General features: G+C 43.5%; 1 protein-coding gene across 1 annotated transcript in view; it reads right to left on the reverse strand.

Annotated features, from left to right (window-relative positions):
• The window catches only part of LOC139223761 (neural cell adhesion molecule 2-like), a 247,987-nt gene extending 225,095 nt beyond the window's left edge, over positions 1-22,892 (reverse strand). Inside the window, 2 exon segments of the mRNA XM_070855751.1 lie at positions 22,749-22,851; positions 22,854-22,892. Coding sequence (XP_070711852.1) covers positions 22,749-22,851; positions 22,854-22,892 — 142 coding nt within the window.
• Between the last annotated feature and the right edge of the window lie 609 nt (positions 22,893-23,501).

Raw genomic sequence — 23,501 nt, forward strand, 5'->3', positions numbered from 1 at the left:
GTCGTTATTATTCCGCATGGACTTCCTCCTTTGTTGCAATATGGCACCTACATTACCCACAATGCAACTCATCCACCGACAGCTCAGTCAGACATTTCAGTTTGCTGCGCTACTAGAAGCTAACATGTCCTCGAGCCTCAGTTTAGAGATGAGGAGCACGTCTGTCTAACGCCGCACCTTCAGATTCTTCCTCAGTGTCAAACTGTTCAGCCACACGAGGCTTCATACGACTTCAACACACATGCAGTGGTGCTTTGTTCTGCAAAAATCAGCAGAGAGAGAATAAGTTCATCACATTATTCAGTCGCTGTAAAGGTCTGGTCTACATACTCATCAATCCTTACTGAAGCAATTCCATTGTACAATAACGGATGAGGAACAAAACAGTTCTTGTTCTGAGGCCTTCTTAAATTGATCAAAACCTAATGTGACAAGTTAGACATGTGAAGTTGGTACCTCAGTCTTTTTAGTACCCTGTGTAAAGAAAAAAAGCTATTTGCTTTGCACTCATGTCTTACTTCATGCACAAAACAATCTGTTCTGTAGTTTCACTTTGGCCAACTCAGACCGCTGAAGTCTCTAATGAGTTTCAGCTGAACTTTAGAACGCGATTTTTAAAAAGGGAAACAAGACTGTGGACTCTGTAATTACGTGAAGCACGTGAACCCATCCTTTAATGTGTCTGAAAAAATCAAGCGACTGATTGTTGTGGAAAAAAAAAACGCTGTGACATAATCTAATTTAGTGGCAAACAATGTGGGTTAAATGAGGCACTAAAAGCGGAGTTTAACCCTGATCCTGCGCCGGAGCCTGTGAGTGAAACCGTATTAGCCTTTGCAAACGACATTAGTCTTGGTTTGTGTGTGATTAAGAATCAGCAGCTGTACTCGAGTTTTACACTTTTTTTTCCATCTAAATCAGCTTTTCCACATAGACACTATAAGACCCAGGTGTAACTCTATCTTTAACAGAATGAAAGTTTTAATAAAGCTTGTCTGTTGTGTTGCTCCCAGCCTGGCTCGGCCATGACGGGTCACTTTGGGACCTGCTATCTGATTGGCTGTTTGCCAGCAGCAGACGAGGGGAGAGCGGAGGGTGGTGGTGGTGGTGGTGGTGGGGTTGTGCTCAGAGCGTGCCGCTTTGCAGCACAAGAGCGTTCCAGATGGCTGTGATTTATGAACCTCTCAGAATGGTGGGACTAATGAACACTACACGACATGTGTTTGGGATGGAGGGACCGTGTTCGGCCATCACTCTGTCTTTGAGGGGGGGGGTCTCGGACATTGCATCATAAGTACTAATGGTCGGTGAAAGTGCTGTGGACACGGGCTAGGAATCCATCTGCTGGTGCTGAATGCAAACTGACGAAAACAAGAGGCAAGATCGCGTGGATACAGCCGGGCTTTGAGTCATTTAATGCAAAGTAATTTATCTTTAAACATATGCGTGACAAATTAATTCAATTTGCATATTTAATTCGGTGATTAGGCTGAAACATAAGGCCAGAAGGGGAGACCCACAGGTAGCCATTGCTCAGACCTTGGACATACTTCTGCTGCACAAACAGGCTAAAGTGTTATATTATGTTAACAATATCCCTTTTTATGACCCGACAATCTGTAATGCAACAGTAATTATTTTTACTAGTTATTACATAGCTATTTTTGCTGCAGCAGGGATGATTACAGTTACCATTTTTGTAGAAGATCAGTGTAATCCCATTCCATGGATGTGTTGCTCCTCCACCCTGGCACCGTGTTAACCCTGTAGTACGCTCCAGGTAAACATTGGCAACAAGGTCAAATTGATAATGCATGGTGTATTCAAAAATGGCAACTTTTAAGGAATTAAGAAAATCAGCCGTGTTTATAAAAAGGTCGTGTTTGTTGTTTTTGTTGGGTTTTTTTTTTTTTAAAATGCGAACTGGGCTTTGAAACGGGTTCAAGTGGTTTCTCCGTCTATGGAGGCCCACGTAATCCCCCGATTGAAGCAAAACGCGTACATCTCAAAAAGCTTTGATGATTTCCACCTGACAAGAGTGCAGGGCTAGGATCCCCGATGCTCTCTTGCAGCTAAATGTCACGTCCCGAGCTGAGGGCTAAGCTGTTTATAAGGATCTGTCAATTAAAAGAGCGTAATTAAAAGTCTGCCGCTGAGATGATGAAGAAATCAAAAGGGAAATTTGTAACTTTAGACAAATCAATATGTGACACAGTTTTACTTCTGTCAATCAGGCAATTACCTCTATGTAGCGTAAAGACTGGAAGCAGTGGGAAAAATCTAGGCAGTCCCATTTAAAAAGGTAAAAAAATTCACCTCCCAGCATCCCAAGCAAATCCCACACTGTTCTGTTCTATTTGATACCACTGAATCATTCAACCATTTACTCACCAAATGCAACCTTTTTATCTCACTAGAATAGAATTTGTGTGTTTGTACTCTATTCACCCATGCCTGCTGATAAATTATTTATCTCTAGCTTCAGAAATTAATAAAACTAGTCCACTATTTACTTTTTTGAGTGCTTGGACGGACGAGTGTGTCTGCACAGCTTTTTGCACGGTCAGTCTCAACGAGGAATAAAAATTATTACCGGACCTTAAATACAAACAGTGTTTTATTGCATGTCTAACAGCCGTCTTCCCCATTACCACATTATCACGCTGATAAAGAGAAGAAAGGGAAAGGCTGGCTATCAGTCTGTGTGCAGAAATGAGCTGTTCTCTGAGAGTTCTTTGGTACAGTTTGCTCTGTAAAGTATATCTTTTGACAGGTCTCTTTTCTCGGCCTTTGCTGGCTGATGCGTCTTGGTGAATGAGAGCAGGCTTTCAAAGCACAGCAGGAGCTGGGAAGCTGCCACAGATGGCTTTTTTTTTAACAGTCCACTCTCTCAATCAGATCCACAGGGATGTTCCTTGATCCTTTAAAAGACACGGGGACGACACCATGACTGTATGTTTGCTTGTCACATATTGACGTGTGTGTTTTCAGGTGTGCAGTCAGGTTGGTTTTTTTTTTATTACACCTGTCAATTATCTAATTATTGCCTCTTAATTTTTACTTAATGAAAATACTTAACATGCACGGAGAGAAAATACTCATGTCAATATCCCTATTTGAGTGAAAAATCTCTTTATCCTCCATAGGTTTCAAGCTACATCAATCAATTCTTTTCAACCATGGCGCGCTGTCATAGTGGTGGGATAGTAAACACACCACAGCAAATGTCTAAGGAAAAGAAATTCAGATAAGAAATCACCTTAAGAATTATTATTTTTGTGCGGATTGACTGCAACTTTATTCATTATTGTGTTACTGTTGTAGATTACATGAAGCCCCAGTCGTAAAATATAAAAACTCTCATTTTCCAGCAAGTTCAATACTCATTTCAAACTTCTGGAAAATCCGATGAACTGAAGGGTAAAACCGAACTGTTTTATTGGTTTTACAGTGTTGCGTGTCAAACTTTGACTATGTAATGTAGCGCTACCAGTGGAGCCAAGAAATATTCCTGCACATAACCTTCAGTAAAAATTCGGCGTGACATTTTGACACACTTTGCACGGATTTAAAGACAGTGTTTTTTTCCTTTTGCAGTATTTTTAGTGGAAGCACCTCAACCGAAATAAAGGACCACAGCTAGGACAGATTTGACCAGCTACACTTGCATCATCCCTTTTCCTTCATCTGTTTTTGTTCTTTGTTTCTTTCTTGTATAACATCTAATAAAGCATAACATATATGCAGGATGGCTAAGCTTCAGGTTGGTTTGAAGCGCTTGAAACAAATCTTTTTCTATCAGAAGAGCAGATTTTCATGGAACTGAGGTCTTAGAATTTGCAGTAAATGTCCATTTTGCTACTCCACCATAGTCATTTAACAGGATCCCTTTTTTATTTGCTCTTCGAAGCACAAACGAAGGCTCCCTCATCTGTGCACAGAGGCTACAATGGTGATATGGTCTGTTAATCACCAGACAGCATCCCCAATGGCAACTGTCTAAGTCAGGTAGAGAAAAAGTTTTGAGTCAGGTCGGAGGAAACAGAGCCGCCAAGGAGTAATCATGAGGATATTACTGTGTAAAAGACCTTCTCCACAGGCGGCTGAGGGTAAGAGGGGTGTCATTTTCAAAACGCAGTACACACAACGAGATAACACCTTTAACCTGCCAAAAACAAAACTGCAATCAAAGAACAACTTTCAGTTCTCAACAACAGGCGGATGCTTGAAACTATTTTCTCCAATGCCAACGATATTGGGATAAGGTTAGTGTGAGTGGATTTAGTACTAAGGTAGAGCAGGTGCAAATTTATTGAATAAGATGGGGCCAAGAATTGAGTCCTGTGGGACCCCAAAGGCTTACACAGCTCTACTGTGTGTCTCCTGCCGTGTCTGAAATGCTGACCCAGTGTTTCCCAAGTAGATTTCCATTGATTAACTGAAAACACAAAAACTGCAGCCACCTGCTTCAGCTGAGAAACGGTCCTTCCTTCTGAAATCTAATTCATTTACTGATGTTTCACACTTTACAAGGAGACTTTTGACAAATATATAAGGAAAGATCTGTCAAAAGTAGGAGCAAAAGCCTATTATCGTGATTATTCTCGTGCATCAGCTCAGAAAAAGGTCACTGCTATCTGTCACTGCCTTTTGATGTTAAAGGAGGAAAAACTGTGCTTGGTAGATGCTTGGAGGCTGAAAATGGAGAGCCTGGCTCCAAGTTTGTCTACTTGGCTATGTTATTTAGAAGAGCAACATCGTTGATGTAAGCACAAGGCAACTCACAGACAAAAGGCTTCGCTGGCTCAGACCCAATTACACACAACCATGACAGCGAGAATATAGCGGTAGTGCAAACACGAACAAACACACAAATACACACACACACTTATGCTGAATATATCCATAAGAAGGAACAGAACTGATGCCAACAAGCACACAGACAGAATCTCTTCCTTTCTCATACAAACACACACACACACACACACAAAGCAACGAGAAAAGCTGAGACAGGTAGGACAGAAACCACAGTGAGACGTACTGAATATTTCATAATGTTTTTACTGGCCTGTCAGGAACATCAGTGAAGTGCACTGTGTGTGTGTGTTTATATGTATCTGCATACGTGCAGATTTGAAACACATTGTGTGCGTGTGGTTGTGTGTATTGTGTGTCTGGGCTGGGAGTGACAGACCTCTGCTGTGATTGGCTGTCAAAGCAGTGCTCACTGGAGAGCCTGTGGCCGGCAGCTACAGTCGGTTCATCAGTGCCCAGTGATGCGCCAGGGAGCGGGCAGGTCACGTGATGACTTTTGCAGGGTGGCAAGCTTAGATCAAGACTGGGAAAACTATATAGTTTAACGGTGGAAAAACAAGTGAAAATGTCTACAATAACCAATATCTAATATTGATATTGAGAAAAAAAAATCTGTGGGATGCATCAGTAAATATGATGACATAGCAAATACATGCAAAAATCACATAAAATATACATTAATGATTAATTCCACTGTTCTGCTGGCCATTTGGGGGCAACACACCAAGCACAGCACACTTTATGAAGTTGTTTTGTAGATTACGTTAGTTGCAGTTACTTCTACACTACCAGCAGATGCAGAGTAACATTAGCATTTGTTTGAATTTGTGTTTGGGTCGACCTGACCAACAAACAGCAAGTCCAGTATTCACTCCTCCTTCAGCTCTGGTTTGGTCTCCCGCCGACTCCTGAGAAAGAGCCTGTCTAGTGCTGAGCGGGCAGTGTGGAGTCGGCCCAAGGGTCCACGAGAGTAACGAGACCGGAGCAAAACACGTGCGAGCCATAAAACCAAAACAGTGAGCTGAAAAACGCTGACGTGTGTAGCATAGCTGGGCGACGCTATTCTGTGGGCTTGTCATCAGAAGCAACACAGTTCACAAAGTTATTTGATCCATCGTTAATATAAAAATATTCATTAGTGCAGCTTTAAATGAATGGAATCAGTCAACACTATTCTATAACATGATAACCCAATATGTGTTTATTTTGACAATACTATTATCTATACTATTGTTATTCTAGTGGAAGCTGATAAATGATATTAAATTATTGCCCAGCAACAGATACAGGCAGCAGCAGCTTTTTCTTCGGTGGTATTGATTTGGATTCAGACCTAATATTAGCAAAAACTCTAACCCCCGAGGGCCTCTAAACAATAGAAGAACAATACTTGAGCTGGGTCAGGTGAATTTGGACAATTTTACCTCTCATTTAGTCACTACTCTCTAGATTACAGAGCAGGAGCTTTAAGGCATCTTCAGAGCAATTTCCTCCAAATAAAGGCTGCTGTTTATCTGCCGATGTTCTTATTAGTGAAAGGGAGCAAAGAAAGTTCCGTTGTTGTGGATGCACAACTCTGAGTTTTTATACCTGGGAGCAATTTTTCACACTCCTTGAGTGCGCGTGTGCTGAGAGCTAGATGGTACAGGGTGCTTTTTCCTCCACAATCATCCGCTCCTAATGCATGCTGGGAAAGTCAGGCACACACTGGCGGGCTTGTTACTAGACTAGCACACCAAGAGCCGTGTCGGTGCTGAGGTCAGTCTCTTTTGCCTCTGTCTTTTCAAATTTGTGCACCCCTCCCCTTCCCTTTCCTATTTTTTCACCCCCAACCTCCAACACCCCCCCCAGTCTCTCTCCTCTGTTTGTTTATCTGGCCGCTTGTTACCCTCTCAGTCCATCCTCTCCTCGTGTCCCTCCCTCCATCTCTCTCCCTCCATCTCGTTCAGTAACAGGTGAGTTCCCAGAACTAATTACAGGAGGCCATCCCAGGGTGCAGCGGGGGCCGGCTCATTTGCAGGCGGAGGGAGCGCGAGAAGGCTGTCTAATAACATTTTCTACCGCCTGATTAAAAACAGCCCATAAATCACTTGTTCACATGGGTCTATGTGCATGCACGCGCGTGTACACACACACACACGTACACACACCCTCAGTCTCAAATAGAGCCATCAGCCACATGGCTTTAATACACACTAAAATACTGCACAACCAATTTGGGGGCCTGAAAGGGACACACACATACACACCCTGTATCATATAAAGCCACTGCAAATTAGGCCGTTTATACGTTCATATAAAGTTATAGGTACAGTCATAGATTTTATGTAATGTACTCCACATGTATGCAAAAGAACGCCCCCAGTTTATTTTTCATTAGTGATGAGGGAATAAAATCACAAAGAGGATGATAATGACCTCCACAAGGAATCTCAACATCGGTGATAAATGAATGATGTCAAGATGATGCACCAGCTCCAAAGTAATTGACACCCACATCCCCGCTACTGATCTGCTGCACCAGCCTCATTGATTGTTAACATCTTCCTTCCATGAATCAATGAGGAAATAAACACGGGATGGACTAAACGGCTCCGGTGCGAGGATGACAGGAGGTCAACATGTGCATGAATAAATCTGCACACGCGGCCCTTTTCTTGTCATGTGACGTACTGCAAAGATGGCCGCTACATTGAGCATACCGAGGTTAATGTTCCTGTTTAGTTAATGTTTAGTTTTGCAGGTAGGCCTAATAAATATCAGAAAACGGGAAAAACGGCTGATTGCAATTTCTTACATGCCAAGGTGGCAACAGTCGAGGATACCACATGTATTATTACATCAAGTCAACATAAAGTCTTCCCGAACATCCTCAAAGTTGAGAAGCTGATACAAGTTTATGTTCTGCCTTTTGGGCTGAAGAATGACTTAAATGTTTAATCAATTACCAAAATAGTTGGAGCTTAATTGTCTGTCAATCGGCCGAATGATTAATCGGCAAGTTTTTCTGCCGATTTTTCAGTGCAGGTGTGTGGTAAGATACACTTCACACCATTAGCTTATGAGAGTCCTCATGGCGTTGTTCCACTTCCTGACAACATTTATGCCAAATGGACAGAATATAGGGAATTTTTCTTCAAGGTTTAAAAGCAGCATTTCTATGTTCAAGCAGAACAGTTGAAGGATACCTTGCAGAGTTTCCCACCACTAGCAGCACTGTGGGACTTACGACCTCAGGATTTCTACTTAATTATTTAATTAGTTGCAAAGACAATTTACAGAAAACTAACAGCCACTTGGATACTTTTTTTGAAGATGCCAAAATGTGACTTTTGGATGGTTATTCAGACGAGACAAGCAATTAAAAACGTCACATTTTTCTCAATCTTGTCTTGTCAGTCTTGTCACATTTTTTTTCCTCAATCAGTCTCAATCTGCCAATTTATATTCTAAATAAAGAATCAATTCATTAACAACAGATGTTATATCTCTGCCATGCGACACCCACAGAGTCAGGCTGACACTAAGAGGAAGGTCATCACACCGAGTCTTATCTTCCTGACAACACACGTGGGGAAACAACACACCCAGTATGCACATATGCACGCTGTCACAAACGCCGAGTCCTCTCGCTGGCCCCCGCTGAGGTTCATACAGAGCGGTGCCTTCTCTCCTGGCAGCTCCTGGCACAATAACCAAGTCAGTAGATTAGCATCGATAGCATCTCTGGCCCTGCACAGCAAACAATGGCCACTCTCACCGTCTCCCACACTGACGCAGGGCGAATTCGCATGACTCTCACTTGTGGAAAATGGGCAAATACGTGCTTGTTTGCACACAAACACACTCAGCTGCACGGTGTCGAGTCGCTTCCTGTGGGCAAAGTGCATAAGTCGCTGTCAGCTGAAGGCAGAAAACAGATTATTCTACGAATTACACGACCCCTTCTCGCCGTCTGCAGTCTTGTAAGGCACAAACTTTCAATTTGCTGTATTTCCTCATAAGCTGAACAGAGTTTGATTTGAGCGTCAGGAGGTGAAAGTTTGATATCTTGGCACGCAGACTGCGTCTTCAACTAAAGCAGCAGGTGAAATAGCATTACAAGATAGGTCTCAAGAAAGAAGGCGAGAGTGAAATTTAAAGCGACTTACGGCTCCTGCAGAGGTGGGAGCAGCAGAGGGTGTTTTTTTCCCTGCCGCTCAGATGTCTAGCTGCTTTGTGAAGTTTCATGCCGAGCCACGGCTCGCACCGTTTCGCACAAACATACACCCAACACATGCTGTCAGATAATCAGCATATCGAATCACATACTGACTTGCTTTATAGCACACAGGATTACTCTGGGATTGTGAAATAATCTAATTGATTCTTAGTTTGCTCTGCGGAGATGAGCAAGAAGGAAACTACTGATTATAGTCTAAATTCATACATGTACTTGCCACAAAGAAAGTGTTGCTCTGCTGACCTCCCTTTCATTTATTTATTCCTCTTTCTACAACTTCTCCCCAAAAAAATGGCAGATCTGCAGCCCTGTGTAGCCAGGAAGACGCCACAGATGGCTGAGCATGTTGAGTGCGGGCACACTGAGTGCATCTCCCACCCTCTGTGCTGGTGATGGCCTATCGGGCTTTCTCATGATCACTTATTGAAGTAGAAATCCCGCCAAGAGATTATGATTGGACTGTAATCGCTGGCTAGCTGGGAGGTCCTGATTTTGATTCAGTGCTTGAACTTTCTCCTCCACTTATCTTATTTTCTTGTCATCGCGGGGACACGCGTCGCATGGTTGAACATTAAATTAAAACTTTTGCAATTATCTCAAGATTTCAAGCCAGGCGCAGGGCGTAATATCAGACACGGGGATTCTAGGATATCTTAAGCATGTGTGTGTGTGTGTTGTTTTGCATATCCTTTTGCTGATGCAGGCAGATACGGGGCGCTGCATCTTCACTCAACGCTCGGAGCCCTCAGCTGGAAAAAGAGGCAAAAAACCCAAAACAGCAAAAATCAAAGAGTAAGCAAAACCCTGAAATAAATGCGCTCACAAACAAACACGCAATATATCCCGCTTATAACTCATTTTCCACTAGCTCTTTGCCAGAACCACATTTGATTTACACACATATATAGTGTCACACTTCAAAATGGGATGACCTACGAGCTTCAGATCAGCTCATATCCCCTGCACACACACACACAGGAGCTCCTTCCTGTCGCTTAGATGCAGCGCTCAGTTGCTGAAGCCTCAGAGTCACGTCCTCCAAATCTATAACAGGAAAGGAGCCCCATTTAACAACCTTGGGGTGACACAACATCCGCCGAAGCCCGGGCCAATGCGTCACGCCGAGCTCCACGTGCTTCATCACAGCCGAACACTGGTACCTCTCCACATAACAAATGGTTTTGTTGGGGAGGCGCCGTGCACCTTAGGATGCCGTAGCCACTTTGTCTGTCTGTTTTCTGTTGTCTCAGGTTATACAAGTGAGCGGTTATGTAAGCACTGTGCTAAAAGCAGGGCAAAGCAGGAGTGCCACACACTAACATACAGTAAAAAACGATGAGGGGAGCAGTCACACTCAAGGGACCTGTGTTTGGGGGGGAACAATCCCCGGTACATGGTTAGGTAACAGTTTGTAACAAGTGTCCTCTGTTAAAGAACTAGCATCACAGTGATACTGTCCTGTCCAGCATATTTCACGCTGTATGTCTTGACATTTCACCTGTTGACATAATAAAGGCTATGTCATTCATCCATTAAAGATCACTCGAAAAACCCAAACAAAATACTGCATTCCGAGTTTACAGCACACATTTCTCTCTCCAACTCAATTTTGACTTGAGCAGTAATTGCTTGGTTTTGAAAGAATGATTCTTTTTTCTTTTCTTGGGATTTCTTGACAACACCTCAGGTGGAAGGAGCAGGGCGCAGGGGGATCAGTATTCATAAAGCTAACACATTCTCATTCTTGGAAGGAGGGAGGAACAAAGTGAAAGAGAAAAAGAAAAAGCAAAATTGTTCGGTACACTGTGAGACAATAGATCAATACGGCCAGTCTGCAGTGTGGTGAAAATTGTTACACAGTGTTGTAACTCTGAGACAATATAGCGCAAACTTCAAAGTGGTGACACCAGAATGTCAATTTTTCTTCTTATGTCACAGAACCAATAATATATTGCTTCTGTAGGTGTTTTGTTAAACCCAACATGATGATTCTAAGTGAAGCCTTGAGAAAAATAACAGCTCAATGACCTTGACCAAAGAGGCCATGCTGGCTGTGACTGCCAGCGGTCATCTCATTAATATTTATCCCCAACAAAAACAATGAAAATGGTGAAATATTCAACATTAAAGCATTCCGTTTGTGATGAAAAAAAAAAAAAATGTGCTTTTGGCAATGCTCCTTTCATTTCATGGACTGTTTTGTTTCAGAGATGTATTCTTTTATTCCCACAGATAATTGGCCAGATGTAGACATTGGGATTCTTCAAGCACAGCTACATTTGACTAAAAGCAGATGCATTTTTTTTCAGCAAACTAAAATATCAACAGTAAATATAAGGCTTTGGTGTCGGGCGCTCAGGATCAAAGAGAAAGTTCTTCCATGTTGATTCGCCATCTCAGACGAATCATACTGGGAGAAACTCGTCACGGATGAGGCAACTTCTCCAGTGATGGAAGACTCAATAGACCAAATGAACAAAAGTCGTCTTTTAAATGAGGCGAAAGTCTTTTTTTTTCCTCTTTTCTTTTGCCTTTGCCACCATTACACTCTCCAACTTTAATGCTTAAAGCATATACTTAGCTAATTAGCACTAAACAAACTACAGCTGAGACTGATGGAAAAGTATTTTGGTCATAAAACGTAATATTGGGCACCTGCTGGTGTGGCTACAGCAAAAGTCACAGAATAATCAGTGTTTTTACAATTATTTCTGAACAGTACACGAATGTCTGCGCCAAATTTCATTGCAATATGTCCAACAGTTGTAGGGAAATTTCACTAATGGTGGCGCAACAGGAAAATTCACCAAGTCAGTAGATTTCAACCCCTGAGGACCATGAATGTAAATACAAAATATCATGGCAATCCATTTGATGCTGGTTAAAATATCAGTCTGGAGCAGTGGACCAACCAAATGCCAGACCAGTATAGCCATCCATAGGGCCACGCCAGATAAAAATCACAAATACATAATATTTACACTGTATGACTAAGAGAACCGCTACTAGCAACAAGTCATCATCCAATTTAAATGCATGTACAGAACATGTACCGATTTGCTGTGTCATTGAGCTCCCAGCTCTGGATTAGATTTTCATGATTACACTACTTCTTAAGACCTGGAAACATGTCAGGCATTAATAAAACTGATAATTTGAATATTTCTTTAAACCACTATTGTGCAAATTGTTTAACGGAGACAAAAAGATGACTGGGTAATTCTCTCCGAATATATATTTGTATACGATGATATGCCACAAGCAAATATTCCAGGCCAATTTTTAATAAGTAGACTTTGTGACAAAATATGAATCAGTACTGTATGTTTTGTGTCCAGTCAGTTGAGTGATTACAGTCATTCTGTTAATCCTTGCTCCGAGGCACGCTGTTGTGAGAGAGTTGGTTGCTGTGTCTAATCTTAGGCATTGCAAAGATAATGATAAGAGTAAAGCAGGCCTCAGGGGCACGCTGCTCTCCACATTTGTCACTAAGAATTTCACGCTGTTGTCAAACGAGTGTTTGTGAGTTGTTATAAAGAGGAGAAAATGCAGAAATGTTCAGATGCGGTTCAAATTTGTAGGCCAGCAAATCGGGGCAGCCGGATAACTAAAATATTTTCCCATGCTTTTTAATTTCTAACCATTATCATTTAAAGCTTTCTCTGGATTCTTTTGTGGAAAATTTCCACATATTGAATCCAAAGCAAAAGGGGCAGAGGGATATGTGTGACACGCTTGGAAAGAAAATAGGAGACAATAAGTTGTGGTAATTGAACCTAGATGAGCGCGGGCAAAGCCTTGCAGAGGAGTTTTCGAGGAGGGAGGTGCATAGGTGGGGGAGCGGTGGGCAGAGTGTTACAATCACACAGGTTATTTGGGGACTCCTGGGGAAGTGGAGGGGGACCTCAGTGAACTCCTCATTTCTGTGGGGCTTTATGTAGCGTGACGGTTCCAAATGAAACTCCCAGATCATGTGGGAGCGCTCTATTAATTTGTGGCTCAGGCCGCCTCCTTGGGGAGAGAGCTGCCACAGCCAGCACCGCATCCCCTTTGCAGCTTCCAGCAAAGCTTCTTGTTGCTTATTGACTGAGGAGCTGCATTGCAATGTTTCTCCACATCCGCGGCTTTGGCTTTCGCCTCAAGTGCCGAGACGATCTATCATTTCTTTGGTCGCCTACTTCAGACTCTACAGGATGGATGAAAAGCAGCGTGAAATAAAAGTAATCTTGGTTCTTGGAGCAATATACAGGCTTTAGCTAGCTTCAATACTCTGTGTTCCCTCTCTATTCGGAGTATGCTCTCAGAAATCTAATCTGGTTCTCTTACAAAGTCCTAGAAGTATAACCACAATAACAAGAATCTCAAGCAAACATGATGCTACTTTTATGAGCAGCAACCTGCTGTAAATGCTTTCCAACATTGGACAAACACACAACTTGAAAATGGATCTTGGAAACTGTAAATTAATTTAACACATTTGCCGCAGTATCTGTAACTGGAAAGCTGATTTGAGTTTGTACAGTCATGTCACATCACATATTAACGGCCTTTGTTTTCCTGAATGCTGAGATTGTGTTTTGGTCGCTATGGTGCTCATTACAATCACACTCTATAAACAAGAACCTGCTGGCTACAAAGCCATGCGTGAATGCACGAAATCACAAGGCTCTCTTAGGACCCAAGCCCTGAAGCATATACTTTCACATGAAAGCACGACCAACACTGGCGCCGCTCCCACAAATCTTTCTTGTTGACTTCTTCTGGCATCACCCTTCATCTGGTTCCATCTTTAAGTGTGCACAAAAAACAGGAATGCGGCCCAATTCCTGAAAAACAACAGCGACGTGCGTGATGAAGTCCTCACTTTGGGACTCGTGCGGGAAGTAAGCATCAAGATCGCTGTGATCAGCACGTATAGCCAGCGAACGGGAAAAGAAAAACAAGATTTAGCAGGTAGGACGGCGAAGTCTATCCGAAAATATCCTCAGCTGAGAGCCTCATGTGGGACCCACTGATTTCAAAGGCGAAGCTTGGCTGGGACCGACACGTGAGAGAACTTCTTTCACCTGGAGAGGGAGCACGTCAGTAAACATCCAATCTCCGTGAAGATGAGACAGGTTCTTTAATTACTGAAAACTCCTCTGTGTTTTCCCATGGAGGCACGCGTCCTTGGGAACTCTACGGATGGTGGGCGGGAAGACAACAATCCCAGAGTGCACACATTGGGAATAGGCCAGCTAGGAATGATGGGAAGTTATGCAGATATACAAAGTAATTAAAAACAAGCCTACAATTTGCCTGGTGAGCGCTTGCAAAATGAGCATTATGACTTTGAGAGTGTAACAACACGCTCGACAGAACAACCCTGAAGCAGTATACTTGAAAAGTCCTGGCTGCTGATGTGCATTCGAGAGTCATGTAACATAAAATCCATAGGTGTTAATAACTATATTGAGCAGCAGAACAACAAACGTTCATTAGCTTCCCGAGCAAATAACATTAAACATGGGTGCTGCTTGAAAAGCTTCCCACGTAGGGGAGAACAGGATATCTTCCCCCTACAGACGCTGGTGATGAGACTAGTGTGGGAGGACCACGAAACAGAGAGAGCAGATGAAAAGAGGAAGAAATGAAAGGGGGGGGGGAAATGTGGAAGAGAGGAGTCAAGAAGAAATAGAAACAAAAATAAGCTGGCCCACATTGCATTAGGAGATTCTGTTTGAAGATTGTCTGGCATGGAGAGGCAATCAGGAGAGCAGAGGCTGTTTGGCCTCACTGCGAGCTATTCTGCTGCACCGTGAACACATCTCAAGTGTCCCTCCTCCTCCTCCTCCTCCTCCTCCCTCCCTCCCCCCTCCCGGTCTTCCTCTCTCATCTATTCCTCATCAAGCACTGCCTCCCATAAACAAGGATATTGGCCACCGGGCAAGAAATCAGAGAAGACTGATCCCTTTTCAAGATGATCTCTGCATCATTTCCTAGCAGAACCAATCCCGCAAGGACACTGGACAACCTGGAGTCATCTTGTGCTCGGAAGTAGCGGCGGGAGGGGAGAGGATATAGATATGGCTCGGTCCCAACCACTATCTCCAAAACTATTGTGAGATGTGATTGACAGCCGGGTTTGTCTCCTCCAGCGGGTCAGCAATGGGACCTCACGCTATTCACTTGGGAGCCCATCAATCACAATTTGGCTTAATTAACCAGCAGGAATGACAAGCCAGGGGCCCACTGTCTAAATGGATGGATGGATGAATGGATACGAGGAAATATGATAGACACAATACAACACAATACAGCAGATGATAATTTAATACTGTAAACCCAAAGGAGAACTCAGACTGCAAGGCTAGCAGGGAGAAGAATAGCCAGCCAGCAGACACAGCTTCACTACCTTCAGTTAACTCCTGCAGTATAGTTTTCAGCTTTATTTCCCCTATAACTTGATATTAGAGTTGATTTTATCTATTGCTTCCTGTTATGCTATTATCTGAGCGTTAAACAAGTTTGCCCTGGTGGCCTTGGGGGAAGAAACGCTGACCAAGTAATCACGTCTGCAGTTTGAGTGTGGCCAGAGACCTTTGTCAGCCTCTCCTGAAAGCAAGCGTCTGCAACCTATTTTAGTAACAGTTTGAGTCGTATTCGTTGAAATTGTCATAACAGTCCGACAGCAATCATTAAATAAATTGGTTTGACGGAAAAAAAAAGGGAAAAAGAACCCAGTGTTTGCGGCCGTCACATCCAATCATTTTATTCAGCCGACCTGCCTGTTTACCTGCATACATTCTGATTAACATTTCTAACAGGAACTCTCTGTACAAATAAAACATGAACAATATTATGAAACTCTGACATCAAACATGCAAAACTAGTTTTTAGTACTTGACAGTTTGTGAAACTCAGACACAGTCCAGTCAGTGTGGAATAAGTATTGATTTTCAATACCCAGCCCTACAACCTTTAGTAACCCAAGGCTATTTCCTCACATAGAGTTGCCTTTTTCAACATATAAGATGTTCTCACAAGCACACACACAAGACTGGTTAATAAAGGCCACTCCCTGGCTCGTCTCATCACACTGATAGGTGTGTCCGAAAGCCTGCCCTGCTCCCTTATTAGTGTCTGCCAGCCAGCGCGGCCACAATTAGCATTAGTCCCTTTCTCTGTACTGTGATGGACCGCGGAGACATTCAGCAGCCTCTGTGAGCTCGCACTAACTAATGCTCGAATCGACACCGGGCCCACATCCAGCAGGAGGAAGCTGAGACATATTGTTTTTTTGGCTGTCAATAGATGGCTGCTCTTCATTATGGTTCTATCTGTGTCTCAGCCGTGGCACATTCACCTGTCTGTTACTCTGTCATCCAGCCGCCCCTTCCTGTCACCCATCTATGTCCATCTCGCTGCCTTCCCGGTCCAAATTTCATCTGTCAGTGTTTTGGCACCCCTCCACTGTGCTTCACCTGCTGCAGTGCCTCAGTCCTCTTCCATGAAAAAGCCCTTTTAATGATGACTCATAAAGAGCTTTCATTATTTCTGTGTGTAACGTCTGCTGTGCAGTCCCACAGTCCGTACCAATTAACCAACCATCCCATCCCATCCGTCCAATTTCAAGTTCTTGTCTCTCCTTTACTTTCAGGCAACTTCTGTTTCATTCTTCATTTCAGCTTCTTGTTCCATCTTCTTTTGCATGTTTTAGCCCATTTGCTACAAATCACACATGCATCAGTGTTTACTAGACATACTAGACTCACCCTAATGTATTTACGTGGTACAGTTGCTACTGTAAATAAAAAACTATTGAAAGTTTCCAACACAGTGTGCTTTGGAATCAATTGGCAGCACTGGAAATCGACTCAAACATGTGAAAACACTCTTTAAAGTCAAGAGTCAATTGCGAGATGGGCGTGACGTACAAACTGATGATGCACATTAACGCCTCAGACGTCTTTGCTAGTCAACAACACCTCGGGCATTGCTCCCAAAAACAACTTAACAATTGGAAAATTCAAATATTCGTGTCAAAACCTCACCAATTCTAAGCAGCATGTTATGTTAGATACGATATCACGCAAAAAGGTGAAGAGACTAAGCAGAGAGGAGTGTTTTTTTAGTGAGATTCCTGCTCAAGATACTGAGGAACACAAGAGTGTGTTTTACCTCAGAGGGAATAAATGGAAATAAGTTAATTGAGAATATTATATCAAGAAGATGCAGCAAGTGAATGGTAATTTCCAAGAGTTCTTGCAACAGCTAAAATAACCTAATAATTCACATCGGAAGAGAACAAAACATATTGCACAGTGTACAGCATTTTCAATAGAAAAATTAATATGAGGCCTGCGTCTATGCAAGTTTACTCACATCACATTTCATTTAAAACACATCTGATAGCACCTTAGGATCCCTTCACCCTCCCACTCCTGAAGCACGCATCGATATCAACTTCCAAAAGTATTGTTACTGAAACAAATTACACCTTTCAACATTGTCTGGTCCTATCAGACTACATCAGCGTTATTCTCAAACCCACACTGCCTGCCGGAGCTACTGAGGAGCAGAGGGAGAAGAGAAGCAGACAGTCTGCTAGGATTTCATTTTGTTTATGTATGTATTATGTCAGAGAGAACTACTGTAATTTATATTTCGCATATGATTTACATCAGGCCACTTTGAGCCAAACCCCAAGGCTTCAGTGCAGTTATTAATACGGTCTAAGTGGGTCACTCAAAACGCACAGCCCAAACTAGAGTGGTTCTGACGCTCTTCTGCCATTTCCCTGATCCTTCTGTTCTTCATTTAATCATGCCTTCCGGTGCCCAAACCCAAAAGTAAGCCCAGACCAACAGTGCAGCGTCCCAATGAGAGGATGAGCTCTGGAGGAGCGGACTGTTGACTGTGTGCGAGCGTGTAAATCACATGCCGTGCTTAAAATACAGAAGTAAAAGTGAGCATCAGGAAAGGGTCTGGGGGGAGGAGGGGCACTCTCCCTCCATGCATCTGTCAGTCAGCCAGTGTGCCCGTGGATTGTGTTGTCACCCTGGCATCCTGGCTCTCCCTATTAGCCTGCTAGTTAGACTGGCATTTAGACTGGCAGGACACACATAAGCGGGAGCCAAAGGGTCTCCTGCTTGGCTCGCACCAAACCCATGTAAAACAGTAGACAAACCCACAGGAGCACACGGCAACATGCAGCAGCTGCCTCCTCCAATTACGTCACTCTGGCCTAATTTGATTCCATCTAGACAGGATTCAATTACATTTTATTAATTTTGGCACAGTGTTACTCCACAGAGTTTGATTCAATCTCGGGCAATGCAATTTAACTAGATGCAATCAGATTCACTTGAATTGAATGAATTTTTAAATATAATCTCTTCCTCCCTTCCACCCTCTGTATAAATCTCCTCACTGCTCACTCCATCCTTCCCAATTTTCCCTTTCTTGCTTAGTGCGTCTGTGTTTTCTCTTGGCTTCTGGTTGGGAGAGATTTCCTGGGGAGAACATTAGTCACTTCCATGATAATAATGGATCATTTTGAGTGGAAATAGACTGAGGTTGGCAGAGGGCATTATTGAACATGCTGCTGTTTTTTGCTCCAGGCATCGCAAATAACCAAAGGTTTTTCAAAAGCAAATGCCAAACGTTCACCTACTGGAGTTTGTTGTTGGAATGTCATCTCTCTTTTCAGTACCTCCGCTATTGCCCGAGCTACTTAAGAGCCAAAATGGTGCCGTTAAAAAAAAAACAAAAAAAAACAATACGGCTTCAAATAAGTAAGATGATATTTGCTGCGCAGTTCTCTTAATCCCTGATACTAATCCTGTTAACGGAGCTGTGAGCTGATGGCTGTACAGCTTGTACACAGAGCTTTCCAAGCTGCCCTTGAGCAAGGCAGTTCATTTCTGCCAAGGCACTGCACTAACGTTGACCTCTAAACTTCCCAATGAAGTAGTTATGTAAATGGATGAATTACGAGACAACAGGCCCCTGGATACAAGCATGGTCGCTGCAGTTGTGTCTCCTGTGGTCATTTTTCGTTTCTTTGCGGTTGTTTTCTTCCCGTTTCTGGTTGTTTTGCATCTCTTTGTGGTTGTTCGGCCGGCCTATTCAGTAACCACCTCTGGTTAAGTACAGGTGATGAGGTTATGTAGGTACAGGGATTTTGTGTCGCGGCTGAAACAAGACATTAAAACAACCGCCTTCAGTCGCACAGCCTATTCTTTAATAATTTAATAGTTCTACAGTCTAAGTTTGGGAACAGTCTGGAATATATGCAGGTAGAAGTCACATTAAATATATCCCATGATGACTGCGGTCTTATTTTTGTCATTACCTTCTCCACAAGCCGACGACAACCCTGCAGCGCAGATGCTCGGCAGCGCTTTCCTCGTGCATCCAGGTTTTTTTTTTAGGATGTGGCACTCTCTTCTTGTCTAATATGCGGCGTACAAATTCAATACTAAAGGCCTGAACTCAGTGGATCTGGTGCTAAAGGGCACACAAAAGAAATCAAAAAGTCGGAGGCAAATAAATAGCATATCCATAACACTGAGATTGCCCTTTGTACAATTCAGAGGCCTGCTGACTCTGGTCGTTCCTTAAATTGATTTCTCATATGAGGCTGCCTCGAGGGGGCGATTCCATTTTCATATATACACTGGCTCTCTATATGTATGCTCTCCGTCCTAGTCTATTAATCAAATAATGCAATCAATTTTACCTTGCAGGACCGAGACACAGGCCATTTCTTGTGAACAGCTTTGTATGTCTTTAATGGGAGTTTGTGATTGGTGTTGCATAGTCTTAACAATTGGGTGCAGCATTGTTCCAGTTTCAAGTTATTGGCATGGCGGGAGATTCAGGGGGTTTACATTTTGTAAGGATTATATATGTACACATATATGCTTTCTGCAACACTAATGGTGTGGATTTCTGAAAAAAGAAAAAAAAAATCCACACTCAACTCATAAATATTTAAACTGTGGTTCATTTGAGTAGTTTGAGGCTAAGCTCAGTATGTATTTATGAGTAAGCATGTGTGTCTCTGTATTTATGCTCGCTCATGTTAGCATGTACATAAACCAGAACTACAGGATGTAAGCAAACCTGGAACACGCGTAAGCCCGTAAGCCCGGGCTCAAGGTGCAATGAGAGACACTTAAGCGCAGGGGCATAAATCTTTTAAACCCCGAGCCGGTGACATTTCCCCCTGGAGACACAGCGAAATATCTTAATTACGCCACTTAACATCACATCGGTTTGTCCCGGGTGAGCTCAAGCAAGCATATAATTCATTGTACTAAGCATTGGTAAAAGCCATATACAGAAACCTTCGAGGATGCATACTCAAGCGCGGAGTAGATGGGGTGCTGGGACTTCAAAAGCAAATGTTTTTCTTTAGGAGCCAGAAGGGGCCTGAACACAGGAGCTAAGTGTGGCAGGAGCCAGGGCACCTGTCAGAAACTGTGTCAGAGAGCAGTCGTCATGGCCGGGTGCAAGCCAGTAAAACCCTCTTCCTGGTTCTAGCAGTTCTACTGCTGGTTTAGTGTCTGCTCTGAGGCCCCGTGGAGATAAAAAAGCACTGAGAATTGAGTATCCTGCTCAGGCTTCAGCACATAGCCTTCAACTCAGAACAAACCTCAGTATTCACATTACATCAGGATCTCTGCATTTTCTAATAGGTCAATTTGTGTGGACTTTGCTATCATGAAAAGCATGATGAGAATGGAAATTGCTTAGCAGGGTGATGTAACACCACTGTAACAAAGGGAAAGTAACAAAGCAATGAATATTCGACTTAAGGCTCATGAACAGTATAGCCTGCGTCTCCTCCTTTTACCTCAGTGGGATTAAAAGTGATAATACATGAAAAACACCATTCAGTGGCGCTCTGAATGCATCACCCGCCTCTCTATTGACTGATATGGTTGAAATATGACCTGCCAATAAACCATAGTCCTTTTAAAATGTTGAGGCGGCCCAAGGCATCCAACTCAGGTATGCTGCCAATCTATATATTGAAGATCTGCTGACAGTCTCCAACAAAACAAACACATTAAGCCATGTTGATACTCAGTTGATGTGGTTTTGTAAAAAATTAAGCTCCTACTGGTTTACAGTGTTAATTAGATGCAACTTTCCTTGGGACAAGTGTTACAATTATACATTAGTAGTCTTGGAGAGGCCTGGTATTAAAATTCATAGTCATTTTACACCTCCTCAAACTGAGTTTATGAGTAGCATACTTAAGTAGAGTCAAAATGTATCTTTGATTCTCCATTTTTGCTTGGGGACCCTTTCGAAACCTCTTCAAGGACCCCACCCCCGACCCCCCTCCCACCTTACCCTGAAGGACTTCGGCAAAAAGCAGTGTGAATGAACGAGATTCAGGATGCTTTAACGGCCAGTGGCTTGTGGCTCCACTCTTGGCACCACTTTGCAGCGCTCTACCCCCACCTGCCGTTGTGCGCCAGCAACCCAGTGTGGCCACACTGCAAGAAATGTCCATCAAACAACTCCTCTTTTCTTTTCTTTTTTAAATCTGAACACCTTCTATTTGTTTTTAACAAGTGCAAAAAATGAGATAACCCGTTTTATCATCTATGGGAATTAACTTGTTGCAAGATTTTTTTTTTTTGAGGGGGGGCAAGACCTTAAATGCACGTACATTAACGTTGAAAGAGATAAATCATCCTGCAAAAGCAAGTCGTCTCCGCTTCAAGAAATGGATTACTTCTTAATCTGAAGCTGCAGGAGTTGGGTATTTTTTTCGCAGTGCACGCCGGGCTCGACCCGCGGCGACACGGCGACGCGCCTGGCTGACCAGGACGCACTCAGAAACACACAAGGGGAGGGAAAAGAAAAAAAAAAAAAAAGGCCAACAGCGACAGTGTGTTCTCTTTCAATCAGTTCCATTTTAGCAGCAGTCACTCAAGTATCATCTATACGCAACCCACACACACGTGCGCGCGCACAGCCGCGACCATCACCAATCCAAATCAGGTGCGCCACGCACACCAAACCTAATTAACGCCGAAGTGCCACTCTGCTGTCACGAATGCAGGCTCATATTTCCAAACTTTCCAACGCCTTTCTGAGTGCATGACGGCGCCCGTGGACTCGATGCTATCGCGCACGGGATGCAGACACCGAGGGAAGATGCTCCACCGCGCAATCTTCAATCTACAGCGTGTTTCTACTGTGGGCAAGCAAGACGGAGTGGACTGGAGAGTGGGAGAACACAAGGAAGGCGGTGGTCCAAACAAAATAGGATGCACGATATGGAAGTGGTGTGTTTCCATGTGTGGTGTCGGTTTAAGCCCCCAAACAACGAGGTGAAGCCGTGACAAATGATGCAGATAACAGTTTTTGTCCAGGAAGTGCACAGTGTGTGTCTCAACAGCTCTCCCACCCTAAAAAAAAATCCCCATCATAATCCCCCTTTTCAGTAAGAAAGCATTCTGGCCCCCCGCAAGACGTGCTTCAACTACAAAATAACGTCCAGTTAAACAATCCACCCCTCTCTCTCCCTCACTCTCTCTCTCTCACACACACACACACATTCACTCCATCTCTCCCTCTCTCTCTCTCTCTCTCTCTCTCCCTCAGCTCTCTGCCTTGCTGCAGATCACGATGGCAAACGCACTCAACTTGTCCACAAAGTCACCAAAGCTCGAGGTTTTCCACGCACCCGGGCGCGCATCCCTACCTTGGCTGCCGCAGACGAGCACCCCGAGGAGATGGACGAGTTTGAGCATCATTGTCGGGCAGGTTGCGGGCTGCCGGACGCTGCTTTCGGCTGCTGTAAAAAAAAAAGACGACAAGGGCGACACACACGGTCGGCTCCGTTCATCCGCCGTCTTGGGCTCCGCTGGCGACTGCTCTGCCTCAGCTCCTTCCTTCCCTTCCTTCCTATACGCGCGCTCCCGCTCGCCGCTCGTTCACCGCGCTTTGCTCTGCGCTGAGGAACCCCCCCCCCCCATACACACACACACACACACACCGCCACCCCCCACCAGCATCACTTCTCTCAAAACCTCATGATGAAAAGCAGGACAGGAGGAAGGGTGTTTATGATCTGCATGACTTTATTATTATTATCTAAAACATGTTGGGGATTTAGATTTGGAGAAAAATCAAGTATGTTTAGAATATTTGTTGCCTGTTGGCAGGAGTGCAGGCAGGTGGCTCTTTTATATGTGTGGGCCTACTTCCAGCTGTGCAGCCCTGGAAACCACCATCTATAATGCTATATTTATCCCAGAAGTCCGGGGAAAGTTTGGAAAATATTGCCCCGTGTCAACTTTTAACACAACAGGCATGATGCTGGAACATTTCCTTTTCTATCTTAAACTTCTCTAACTTCTTAATTAATTTTTTTTTTTTTTTACAGCCAGTGTAGGAAGTTCAGCTTTGGTGTCACTGTGGAAAAATTCCATAAGAAGCTTTCAGCATATTGTAA

The sequence above is a fragment of the Pempheris klunzingeri genome, chromosome 24 (assembly GCF_042242105.1).
Source record: "Pempheris klunzingeri isolate RE-2024b chromosome 24, fPemKlu1.hap1, whole genome shotgun sequence".
NCBI lineage: Eukaryota > Metazoa > Chordata > Actinopteri > Acropomatiformes > Pempheridae > Pempheris > Pempheris klunzingeri.